At 49.6% G+C, this 13339-nt stretch overlaps 1 protein-coding gene across 2 annotated transcripts in view; it reads right to left on the bottom strand.

Annotated features, from left to right (window-relative positions):
• Window positions 1-1620: 1620 nt before the first annotated feature.
• Window positions 1621-13339, bottom strand: part of pigk (phosphatidylinositol glycan anchor biosynthesis, class K) — a 31708-nt gene continuing 19989 nt past the window's right edge. Inside the window, exons 10-11 of one of the 2 annotated variants that reach the window (XM_064338159.1) lie at window positions 13014-13089; window positions 1621-3095 (exon numbers count right to left, since the gene is read on the bottom strand). In XM_064338159.1, the coding sequence (XP_064194229.1) occupies window positions 2979-3095; window positions 13014-13089 (193 nt within the window). In that variant the 3' untranslated portion in view covers window positions 1621-2978. The remainder of the gene's footprint in view (window positions 3096-13013; window positions 13090-13339) is intronic. The other variant, XM_064338160.1, reaches the window with a different exon arrangement.

The raw sequence follows: 13339 nt of genomic DNA, 5'->3' as shown, positions 1-13339 counted from the left end.
TCTTCAGCAAGTTCAGTGCAGACACATGCATGTTCTGTATCCAGATGTGCAAAGCAATGATCTCTCCCATTAGGCTAATATGATGCATTTATGTGATCATGGCTTCATATGGACGGTCATTTGAAATCAATAATGAATGTTTTTGGAGGGGACAGTTTTAGGACAGCCTGGTGCTTAATAACGGTTTCCCTTTAGCTAATTTGGCACCGTTCAGAGCTTCACAGTCTGCCAAACGCTCACCTGAAAATCTGCCCTGACTGGGGCAGCACACCTACGTTCTTCCGCTCGGTTTTTTCTTCGTTTTTGACCTTTTTTGGCACTTTGTGAACAACACAATTCAGTATCTTCTATCCCCGATGCCCAATGCCAGCACACAGATGTGACAACAAAAAGAAAATGACAGTGTATGATAGACACAGAGAGCATCAGCCTCACAAGGCACCACTTAGGTCAGGTCCTACATTGGGAGTGATTGATCAGTCTACAGAAGTTCTGGCTTTTGGGAGGGCCTTGTCTCTAGCAGTGTGTGTCGCAGGCAAACCCAAACCCCCCAACGTAAAACAATCATGACAGATGTACTGTAAAAGCAAAAGAACCCTTGAAAGCAAACAGAAACGCTGGTGCACCAAACCTTTCTTTTCAATGTGACCACAGTATCAGTTGCTTTTTTAAAAAAATTTCTGCCTCCCAATCAACACGATCTTCTCAACTTCCTGTAGTAGACGGACATCACCAAAAACACTCAAACCCCAGAAAATTATATAGCTTCGATAAGCTTCCCTCAAACAAACCCTGACCCCCCCACCCCCCAACTCCACACAACCTTCAAAGGGCATTCCGTCTCATTTATTCATGGGGACCAGTAGGCTGCGTGAACTGTGAAGCAGGGCCTTTGTTCCTCCCGCCTCCCTCACAGCTACCGAGGGGCCTGCAACACCAGGCCTCGGCGCCCAGCAGAGAACCGACCTCGCTCAAGTTCGCTTTATGAGACGCAAGCAAAACGCTATTGAAGAAATATCAGAGAATATAGAGAGAATGAATCAATAGTCTATTAGACTGGGGTTGGGGGGGGGAGGGGGGCGCGCTGCATACCGATTTGGATCTTCTGCGTTTTTACGAACGGGAGCGAAAAGCAATATTGGCAGATGTGTTTGTACTACACGAGAGGGCGAGTCTTGCTCTGCTAATAAACCCCACTTACGCCCCCGGCGTTTGCGGCCACGTCGGCGCCGGGGAGGCCCGTCGAGCGTCGCGTTTTCCTCGCGGGGACAAATAAGGCGGCTGAACCGATTTAAGCAGAAGAGGCACTCGAAACGCTAAAAGATGGACTAAACGAAGAGATTTCTTAATAATGCGCGTTCCCCGACGCGCGGGTGGAAGCTCGCGCGAACACTTCAAACGAAATGAGGTCACGAAGCATCGTTTCAGCGTCCAAGTGGATGATGCGCGCAAAGTGATCAAGCGCCGACATCCTGTTTAAGGCCATAAATGCGTTGCAGCGACAAAGTGGTTCAACAGGCAGTCGTTTGTTGAAATATTAGTATTTGAATTCAGCTGACTAGTGGGAAAATTCTCTCGGTAAATTACCTGACAGTCAAAAAAAATCACTTTTCCCCCCCGTCATGGTCAAACGTATTCTTTAATGCAGCTTTCATGTGATCTTTCATCTCAGTTCCAGACAGGTTCATCAGCATCGGCTTCAATACATTACATACTGCAGCAGTCTGAGCACACAACATGCAAAATGTCAAAAAGGAGGAGGAGGAGAGGAGAGAAGAGAAGAAAAAAAAAACCTTTGTACAGGAATTGTGAATGAGAGACAGGCCAGTCACTGGCATGGGCGCAGTAGCCCCCTGTTGATGCCTTCATTGAGCAACTGGGCTTGGGAGCTGGACGGAAACCTGACCGGTGCCAGAGAGCGCCTTTTCATCCAATTTGTCAATACCAGAGCTGTCACAGACGGTATAACGAAGCGGGGCTGAGCGCCGCCGCCGTCCCGGACATCCATCACGCTCGCCGCCGCCCCGCGACGCCGCGGACAGGCCGCTCAGGCCACGGAGACGACTTGCAAATGGGAGAAAATCTGGAGCGGGTGGAAGGGATTATCCATCAAAGGGGGTGAGCGCGGGAGCGCCGTTCTCCGCGCCCGTGAGCGGGGCCGACGCCAAGTGCGTTCCACTCCCGCTTAGGAGCGAGGTCAGCACGGAAAATACGCAAGAAAGGGGAGCTTTCAGCGAAATGAAATTTACAGCTTTGAACGTTTCCCCGGTGCAGTGGGTAAGGGGGCGGGGGTGGGGGGGGTCGTTGTTTCCGACCCAGAACGGAGGCACAGGGCGCGCACGAAACAGCAGACAACAAATTACGAGAAGGAAGATAAAAAGTTGAACGACAACTACACACAAGTGACGAGGGGAGCCTTTATGAGTGAAGCTTTGAGGGTTAAATCCCCAGCGGTAGACCAGCTCCCTGGCATGGCCCGCCTGTGCCCTGGCAGAGCCCGCCTGTTCCCTGGCATGGCCCGCCTGTTCCCTGGCAGAGCCCGCCTGTTCCGCGGAGCTCTGTTTGCCGGCGGTTGCATGAGGCTTCAGCGGCGCTGGTGTTGCCGCTTCATTGCCTCCCTCTCAGAGGAGTCCTTTCAGCGAACGCAGGCGAAGGCGCGCAGGAAGAGGAGCGCTGGCGCGCAGGAAGAGGAGCGCTGGCGCGGAGTGTGTCGCCACCTCAGACCGGCTAAAGTCTCGGCCCGGCAAAGGGGCGTTTTCAAGCCCGTCCCATTGGCGTCTGCTGTGGGGAGGGTCTATCAGTGCACCCACCGCCTTGCCAATCGTGCCACCTTACCAAAGTGTATTCCCCATCAAAACATCGAGACTGGTAGGAAGGGGGGGTTGGGGGGAGGGGTGGACGGGGAACTAAAATCAGTCCGGTAGCGGGGTGAGTTCCCTCCTCCCCGCCCCCCCCCTCCCCGGGGGGCACCTGAAGGCTCAGAAGATGTGCTTGAGGTGCTTGATGCCGTAGGTCTTGAAGAAGACCAGCAGAATCAGGGTCCAGAGGCCCAGGATGAAGCCGTCCGGGGGGTGCCAGTCCTTCAGCTTGGGTTTCTGCAGGAAGAGGAAAGAGGAAAGAGTCGTCAGTCAGACGGCGGCGGCGGCTCCGTGCAGGAAGCGCAGAGCATTGTGGGAAACAACGCAGGTTCCCGGTGAGTGCAGAGAGTGGAAACTGCCTGCAGGCGGCATGGGGAAGAGTCATACAGGAGCAAACTGCAATTAGGAGTGCTATTTCGGTCTCTGGAGAGGCACAGTGGCTCAACCCCAGAGGCTCAACGTAAGGTTTGCACATGATGTCATCAGCTAGCACAGTACAATCGCTAAAGCGCTGCTGATCTGAAGCGCTTAGCTTTCCATTCTGCCTTCCGCTACATTGCGACATGAATGTGCACATGATTCATTCTGAGCCACAGCACAAGCCAAGGACACATTTCATACAAGCGCACGTTTAACTTGAGGTTTTCAACTGAACCGGTAGCCCCCTCTTTGCCATAACCACACCTGGACTGCATACACGAGCCGCTTCACAACAAACAGTTAAAGCTGTATGATCATCACCCTGAGAACCGACGTGAAACTTGGGCGAGTAACAGTCCTGCGTTCTGCTCTGCCCTTTTTCTGAAAACAAAACCTGCTCAGGCTCCACGGTCACGTTCCTGACGTGTGAGAATGTGTGGGGGTGAGGGCGGGGGTGGGGGGTGGGGGGTTCGGGGCGTTGTTTTTAAGAACGACGGCGCGACCGGCATCTGTTAGCCACTCTCGTTCGTCGCCTTGCGGCAGAGGTGGCGGTGTGCGCGGGATTCGCCGCCGGCCTTTCCCGTCCCGACGCCGTAATCAAGACGGATGCGGGGCCGCGGCGCTTCGCCCGCCGTCTGAAAGGCGGTTAGTCCCGACGCCGCGCCGCGAACGTCGCGCTAGAAATCACAATTACTGGGAAAGAAAGAAAAACACAAAGGGGCCCGAACACTTCTCCAGAAACAACGGCTTCAATTAAGGACTTCTGATTAGCGAGGCATTAAGGGTTTGAAAACTCATCAGACGGATTTAATCCAGAGCCCCGGCCAGCCCTACGGGCAAAGCGGGGCATGAGGAGCTCTGCCGTTCAATGAGAGAGTCGGTGGACGAAACGGACGAGGAGCCGACGCCGTCTCGCCGCAGAGCGCCCCCTGGTGGGTGGGGTGCGCCTCCGATTTCGCCCACAGCCCCCGCCACGTTTGCAGGCGGATGTTCCGCCCACGCATCTGCCCATGGACACTGCACGGCGGACCGGAGGGTATTCAGTTACATTCATTACAAACGGAAGGTTTGACCTCGAAAACTCCTTCCGACTGCGTCTCCGCTTCGCATTTTGGAAACGCGAGCTCAACAGCGGCCGTTTCAGCTCTCGGACAGAGGCAGAAAGAGAGAACGGAACCCTGCATTCTCTGTTAACAGTACGAGCAACGCGAGCACGTTTACAACTTCCACTCCTCATTTCTGAGAATACAGAAAATAGCTTGTCTCCAACGTGCCATGTTTGAGCTTTCAACGCGTGACCTTCTCGCCATCAGTAAGTGAGGCGTGTGTAATGCACGGCGTATTTCGTTATGGCCTCACACAGGAAACATGCAGCGGCATGAAATGCGGCGATACAGACTCCTATGGTGCAGTAATGCAGTCCCTCATTAGCGAAGACAGCCACTGGGTCAACAGTGGAGCAGGATGGCAGAAACCCCCTAGAAACATGCAGCAGCGTGCCTGTGTTCTTAGCTTGATCGTGAGGTTGGAAGTAATCTGGCCTTTGCGTGACCCTGCCCGCTGCAGAGCAAGGGGGAGGGCGGAGGGTTACCATCTGTGCGTGTACGTCCTCCGCTTGAACCCTGAGGTACCTTCGCAGTTCCTTACGGTCCAGAATAACAAGGTCACGTGCTTAGGATACGCCCCTCTGCTAATTACTCAATCTGCTTCCACCCGAGCGTACCTGTACCCGTGCCCACACCTGTGCCCGCACCCGTGCCCACACGTCCTCTCGCCCGAATATGAGCCCTGCAGTTTGTGGGGAACCCGAGTCTCCCTCATCTGCGCCCGTCCCGTCCTCCAGTCTCACCAGTCACGACTCGGGGGGACACGGGAGGGGAGAACCCCAATCTGCTACCGAGGCGCACGGGGCCCAGGCCCACGCGGGGGGGTGACTCACGCGAAAGGGGGCGAGAGAGTCGTGACGCTCCATCACCGCGTTTGATAGAAATCCATTTCGGTTTCCGTTTCAGTGCCCCCACAGCCGCACGAAAAAAAACAAATCACAACACACAATACGGTTATAAAACACAAAACTACATCACGTCACGTCAACACAATGGCACTCGTTCGCTTCTCATTGTAAAACCTCAGCGCTTCAGGAAAGAATGGGTCCCCGTGTTTTGTGCTGCCGGAGACCACTCCTCCCCCATCGACTTTCATTTCATAGTTTCCGCATGTAGTGGGCGGCAAAAATCACCGAAGATTAGCTTTATTGCGCATCAGACTTCGGTGTAGCTCAGTCACAGTAACTTGGTCCGGGCTAATTACCGTACATGCGGTCCTAATAGCCCTAGTCCTATCAGCTCTTCCTCGTTTGTTTCTGCATATTACCAAAAACACAAAAGAGGCTGAAGCTAATGATGCTTTGCAGCACACTTTTATGAAATGGCTCCTATAAACGGTTTCAGCAGTGGAGTTGCCTTAAAAAGTCAAAGCTTGCAAAGTTGCATTTTCTTGAATTGTGACACGGTAAAGGCTCCAGACTTTGTGTTAATTATCAGTTTCACCACCAAACTTTTTATATTCACCCACCCTCTCAATATCCACACCTTGAGAGAACGCCTGCCTAGTTTGTCCTAAAAATTTAATTTAGTGAATAACCATGTCCTTGGTTTCTACAGAATGAGATGTTTCTCTCAAAACCATCCATGGATGACTGACTTACTGCTGTTTCAAAGTGAGAGAGATAACAAGCAAAAGACAGTGAGAACTGTCAATCTCTCCAAACAAGCAACCAACTGTCAATCTCTCCAAACGAGCAACCAACCGTCAATCTCTCCAAACGAGCAACATGCATTAAACGGCTCTGTACAGTGCACAAGCATCATGGGCTGCTTTTACCCGCTCAGTGCTGAAGCCGTATTACCATGCGTCGGAAATAATGAAAGTCCAACACAATACAAAGCCAACACAAAGCCTTTAAGGGTAAGAAAGAGGAAGAGGCTCTCTCTCTCCTATTCTTCTTCACACTTGAGGTGCTGCTGAAGCCACACTTCATATAGCCGGAATGCACAGGAAGCCTTTTGAAGGCCGCTCTCGTCACCTTCCACAAAGGTCCCTGTGCGACCCAGGGGCCCGGGCGTTAACGGGCACACAGGCGCGGGGGCGCCGTGCGCTTTCTGAAGGTCATCTTCCGTAGCGGTACGCGGCGGCGGTGGCCCTTTAACGCCGAGAACAACCGCGATCGCGTTGGCTGGAAGTTCAGCGGCCGAGCGAACGTTGGAAAAGAGCTGCAAAAAAGTCGAGAGAACCTTCCGGCGCGGGGAGCGTGAACGTGGCGGCCAGACGGCGGTCGGCGTGCGCCGGGTGCCGACAGGGCGGTCTGATGGACGGGGTGCGACAGGCCGCCGCGTCAGCCGAGCCGACGGGCAGAGAGAAAGACGACCGCGCGTCTCGTCTAGACGGGCAACAAAAACACCGTCATCCCCCCGGCGTCCTTTCAGGCCCGGACGCCGAGCCGAGGAGGCGCGCCTACGCGATTCCATTCAGCTCGCATCACTTCCTGCGTCTTCCCAATTAACCGAGCGCCGAAACTGCCGCATCCAAATTACTGACCTTTAAAACTCAATTAACTCTCATTTCCTCATTTCCTAATTTGTCCACGACTCAAGTTGTTGAAAAACATGCCAATTGCCTCCTGGGCGGAGTACAAAGTTAAGGGACTAGCTGTCGATGCGGGACGTAGCCCACGGTCCAGACAGGAGCCCCCCCTATCGTGCCAGGGCCGAATGTGGCCCCGGGTGCAACTGCCAATAACGTCACCCAGGGACAGAGGGGCTCGTTTGGCAGGATACAGTCCCACCTCAAGGCTGCAGACTATCTGTACCTACTGAATGACTCAACGTGATGGCTGGCTGCATGTAAATTTGATGCGTGGGCCGGGGAGCAGTCTCCTAAAGTCACACTGGACGCTACAGTGATGAGAAAAGCCTTCAAATATGACTGGGAACTCAAATTCGGAGAGAAGTAAAAAAAAACAAATAGTTGCTAAAACTTTGAGAGCGATCACTCAAATCAGCCAAACAAGCAGTGTTTGTTTTTTTTTGCCGGAGGGGGTTTAAAGTTCATTAGTCATAATGACTGAAATGAAAGACGTTTGTGCGTTCGCGGTGTCGGCCCTCAAGTCGCCGAGAACGTCTCGGGCTATTAGCGTCAAATCGCCGGAATCTTCCCAACGTGACAACGGCGGTCTAACCGCTCGTTTTCAGACAATGGCTGCGACTCTCTGAAGACAAGACGGCCTGTAAAATGTCAAACTGTCAGGGCAATAAACAACAAACTGGATATCGTGGAGAGGAGCTGTGAAGAGGAACCATCAGAGGAAGACAAAACTAATAGAAAAAACGTTGTACCTTCAGTAGAGCGCCCGCCCGCCTCCCCTCCCCCCCCCGCAGCATCGATTCGAATGCGGTGCGCCCCAGGCACGGCGAGGCTAACCTCATCTCAAGCATGAGACAGCTGTCAGAGAGCCGGCACATTAATCAACTATTTATTCAAAAAAGGAAAGGGGGGAGAAAAAAGAGAGAGAGAGAGACAGATTGAGAAAGTAGTTACCACGGTGACACCTTGAATACTCCCGGGACTTTATTTTTCCGATACCGCCGACGTCGGAAAGGGAAATGACAGGCGTCTGGCGCATTTGCCTGATTTAAATGGAAGTTGAGGAATTAAAGCATGAAAGCGCGTGTTGAAAGGAAACCCAAAGACGGCTCTTTCCATTAACTTGTCATTTCCAAAAAATGAAAGACCCCAGGTTTTTTTTTTTTTTTTTTATAAATCGCATTCAGACGGATTATGAATAAGCCCCTTGGGGGGAAAGCAGGAGTTAGCATAGCCGGTAAATACACAGCAGCAAGCAATGAAATAAATATACACATAAATTATTCAATAAATATATCAAGTTTCCTTTCCAGTTATAAATTTCACATGCAGAGAACTCATTTTGACCCAATATTTTTCCCACGACTGAATTAAATAAGTTGTTCCATTTGTTTTCTCTGTTGTTTTCTTTAAAATAGCAGGGTACTACATATGTCAAGCTCTAGATGTTTGTATTTATTTTCTGCAGATAGATATTTATCATGATTTTGAGTAAATTATTTTATAAAAAGGTTCAATCCAAAACATTTTCTGCCACGATGTATCAATGCTGGGAACTGGTAGATCGTCTCTGCTTAAAGGTATACTACGTGTGGCCCCTGCAGACTCTGTGTTTGTAGACTTCACTCACACCTCCTTTCTCCTCAACCCCACCCACACCTGTTGAGGACACACACTTGAGCGCTTCAAGCAAAATGTCAAGCGAAGAGGTGAGGTGGTCAGAGATACTGAAAATAGCATTCTTAACAACATGAATGATTCCATATAGATTGTAAATGTAATTAGGCCGTTACAATAACGATCTTTACACTGAGTGCACCCCTTAAAACTAGGACTGAAAAAGAGCTGTTCTGGGTTTTACTCCACACAGTTATCCAGCAAACTCAGTAATCCTGCTTTCTGAAAATACCCCCTGGACATTTACTTAGAATTGGGATATAATCGTAAGTGGAATAAGTAACATTAGCAGGCCACATGTACATCATAGCAAGCTAATACACATGTAAACTGAATGACTTTTCCATTAAGTTATCTGTAGCCTTTTTAAAGTTGTTAGCAACTTTGTTATCTTTGTCAGTGAAGTTGGCTACACATAATGTTAGCTAAATAGCATGATCCCACGCCCACCCCTTCCTATGCAGAAAAAATCACCACGCCCAGAAACATCCTGCCAGACTATGCCTTAGCATAGTCATTTCATAATATTATCCAAAAAAAAAATCCTGCATAGTATGCCTTTAATGCAAAGTATTGAAATACAAACTATGCACATTTAAAAAAGAACCAAACTCAGAGAGGCTGATCAAAAGAAACTTGGAAATACTGAAACTTCCAAAGGCCTGAATCAAATTTTGCAAGAAATTAATAAACTGTGCTTTTTAATAACCCAGTGTCATGACACTTATATACTGAAATCATATCAACAGCAGGGTTAGACTGACCATGCTAAGAGAAATAGTTTGGATCAAAACAATTGTCCAAATGTAAAAAAATGGCGTATCTTCTCGCTGGCATATATTGTTGAGTAGCAGGTGGCTCTCCCCACTCTAGTAGTGATGATCTTGGTCGTGGCTACAGCACAGACTCCCTGGAAATACACTCCCGTGTCCTCAACGTGAGCGGCACTCCAAGTCCCATTTCCACGGCGTATCATTTCAGAAACTACGGCGCAGGCGGCAGCGCGCGAACGCACCCCGCAGATGTGGCTACTTCAGGAACCATGCTTCAGACGGAGGAAAATCAAACGGAAAGTGAAATTACGGATCGCTCCGGGCCGCGGAATGAAAGCGGACCGCTCTCCAAGGGTCCCTCCTTCGCCATCGAGAAACCACTGTTGCGATAAAACTGTATTCAGAAGCTAATGAATTACGGCGAGCGCAGCTCTACAACGAGCGGCGGGATAGCGCAACCTGCTGAAGCGCCGGGTCTGTGAAGTGGCCCAGGGTCTGGAGTCAAACCCCGCCTGTACAGGAGCCAAACTGTGGCCTGTAGTGCAGCAGGGGATTGTTGGGGGGAGGGGGGGGGGAGTTGCACAGTAAGGCTCATCTCATTGCCAACGGAGCGGCTCCTCTGGGGGGTCAGGGACCAGCCGGTGCCAAGCGCACGCGTGCAGCCAGCCGACTGCCAGCCTCTCGAAAGGACGCGTGCGTTAGCGACGGCCTACGAGCGCTGCAGTGCCGCGGTTCTAGCATCACGCTCTAGGATTCGGGGGGGGGGGGTGGGCGGGGGGGTTATCTCTTCTCCTGGATCAAGTCCTGATAAGCCTTGCGGAGCTCATTGAAGCTCATTCACATCGGTAAATAGCACGGTAATGACTTAATTTTTGATGCTAAATATTGACTGAGCTTACAAGCTGAGCTAGTCAAACAAACCCGTGTCCCTTAATCACTCCCAGGTGTTTAAAAACATACAGAGCATAAAGCAGGCCATTAACAAACAATCCTCTAAGGCGCTAACAACTCCCGCCAAGCAGCAAACTCCATCATCACAGGCTCACAAGCATAAAATCCCTTAAAGTGAATAAATAAATTTGCTGTATATTTATTACATTACTGCATAGCTAACACCTAGCTTGCACTCTACACACGGCACTCCAAGAATGAAGGACATCTACTCTGTGACTCAGTGATCTGGGACAGAAAGTTGTGCTTTTTAGCTATGGTGATTTTTTTCCCCCCCAAGTTGTTCCCAAGTTCCAAAAAAGCCTTCCTTCACACTGAAAGTTCCCGTGGGGGTTTAACTGACTTGAGTTAATGCTACAGATGGCCAGTGAATGTGAAAGATCTGGTGTCGTAATCCCGAACTTCTCGTGCAGATGGCATGCAGGCAAAGATTTAAGACGCTGTCTGGCCCAGAGCAGATTTCGGGAAGCGAAGCGTCACTGTTCTCTAACCTCGGGACTCGGGAGAAAAATGCATTTAACACATTTTTGGGAGAAAATGGTTCATCGCTGGTCTCACCTGTTATTTCTGTTCCTAGCACTGCGCCTTGTGCTGAGGCCATTTCTAAGCACTGGTCCCAAACCTCTTGCATTGTGGGGAAAAAACATGGACCATATCATTAAGTTACTCTCTGCATGCTCTATACGATAGAGAAAGGGATATTGCTGAGAGGAAAGTTCTAGCTCTCTCTCCTCAGAGATGTGAGGAGTATTTCTGTATGATTTGTAAAGTGGTAAAAGGTATCCCTTTATAAACAGGCAAATAAAGGTAAAGCCTGACCTACAGAGGTTTACTGTTCACTGTAGCAGTGTGGGGGAGGCACTCATGTTATACAAACCCACACAGGCCTTTCATCCATGTTTTCACCGGTAGTGCTCTGTGCTGCTCGATCTCCCCTTCAGCTTTGGCAAGATCCAAGTGCAAAGACATATCTCAAAGCCTATTGCACCCCAAGCCCAACCTATCAGGTGCATCTATGGACACAGGACCAGCCTATCAGGCACATCTTTGGACACAACACCAACCAATTAGGCGCATCTTTGGACACAGGACCAACCTATCAGGTGCATCTTTGGATACATCACCAGCCTAACAGACACATACTTGGGCACAAGACTAAAGTATCAGGTGCATCTTTTCAGCGCCCATCGAGTGGAACATTTTATGAGCTGAATGGTTTTGTTTTTGCAGATCCTAACTTAGAGTGGGAGTGTCTAATGAGTGCCAGGTTCAGTGATTGAGCCTGTTTGTTAACAGATAAGAGACAGATGCAATTAACAAGAAATAAAAAGTGTTCAGTGTTCAGGACAAACTCATGAAGATTATTGCACTCAAATAATTCTTCAGTTTTAATTGCATCTATTCAGGCTGAGATATCGCCTGAGGGGGAGAGAGAGAGAGGGAGAGAGAGGAAAAAAAGAAAGAAAAAAAAGTCTGCTTCGGTCAAAGTAATTCAGAACAAAGTAAATCTTCAGTCAGTAAATCTGTCAGTTTCACCCGGTGCAGCTCAAGCTAATGAATCTGTTTGCTCTCATAAAATATTCTCTCAGGCTTCGACTGAGCCAAGCGGCAGGACAGGAAGAGGCTAAAGGCAAAGGTATGCTGGGTAATGGAGGTGCAGAATTTTGATGAGAGACAGAGATATGTGGGATAGGGCTCATGTCCTGGAAGCCCCCGCCATGCTAGAGTCTGTGCTACTGCCTGTTTCTATCCGTCACATTAGCATGCAGGGAGGGGGGGGCACACTCACTAGCACATCTGCATGAATGCCCCTCTCTACGCACTTAGTTACTTTGGAATATTAGATATTTTATTAAACACTGTCCTTAATCCGTATTGCAGAACAAATGCATGGTGTACACATTTATGTTTTCCAAATATGAGAATTAAGATTACAATAATAAAGAGGGTTTTCTCTGAAAGAGTTTCTGTTCAGTTAAGAATCACTGCCTGTCCTGTGCAATATTTAACAAATATTAATTTTTTTCCATGTATGTAATAGGCTCAATGTGTCCAGGATAACCATTTGCTCATTTGCTCTTACCTTGCTGTAGACATGGAAAAAATATTTTCATTCGAATCCCTATCTCTTAGAAGAATCACTGTGTGTTACATGCAAAATTTAATGAAACATTGTTCTGGTCATAAAGTGATGTGAATGGTCTAATGCACACTGAACAACCCTTTATGCTGCAATGCGACTTCACTTCATGCGTCACATGTTTCTGGTCACATATAGATTGTGGAAATATGGACAAAGCATTAATGTTGATTTTAGGTTAAGTTGGCCTTCAGCCTAAACAAAGAACATAAACATCTCACTTCACAGAGGCAAAAAACTTCTAAGAGGCATAAAACACAAACCTTTACTGCTTTGCACTAAAGTACCGCAATGTCCAAGGTGGTGCACACGAATGGCAGAAATTTACACTGCTGACATCGATGTTTGACAAACCCAAACTATTCAATTACCTGAAAGTCACGAACCATTAACTCAGTGACCACAATTACGGTGCGTTACGATTCACAGCCCCAAGAAAGGAGCTGAGCTCCACACCACAGAACAGACGAGAACGCAGTGTATCAATGTGAGCGATTCACAGAGCTTGTAAATAACAGTCACCAAACACGTGAGTGAACCCGGGAAACTCACCTGGTGGATAATTTCGGCGACAGGCAGCTGGTCCACGTACGACTGGGCCTCAGTCCTCTGCCCACCCGCTACGCCCCTAAAAAACACACGGGCACAAGCACAAGCACAATCCATCACTTCCGGAGGCAATCGGGGAGGTGCAGCAGCAGCAGCAGGTCTGGATGGAGAGTCCTGCGCCGGTCTCAGTAAAAGGCCCGGGACTCAGAGGGGAGCAGATTTATGGGCGGCGCGCGGAAAGACAACGGTCCTGCGGGCTCACGGGGGAGCGCCGCATTAGGCCTGCTTCCATTAGCCGAGCAAACTTCACATTCAAAGAAGGCCCTGAG

The sequence above is a fragment of the Anguilla rostrata genome, chromosome 6, assembly GCF_018555375.3.
Source record: "Anguilla rostrata isolate EN2019 chromosome 6, ASM1855537v3, whole genome shotgun sequence".
In the NCBI taxonomy this organism is placed as follows: Eukaryota; Metazoa; Chordata; class Actinopteri; order Anguilliformes; family Anguillidae; genus Anguilla; species Anguilla rostrata.
Note: the sequence above shows the minus strand (reverse complement) of the source record. Positions and strands in the feature narration are given on the sequence as shown.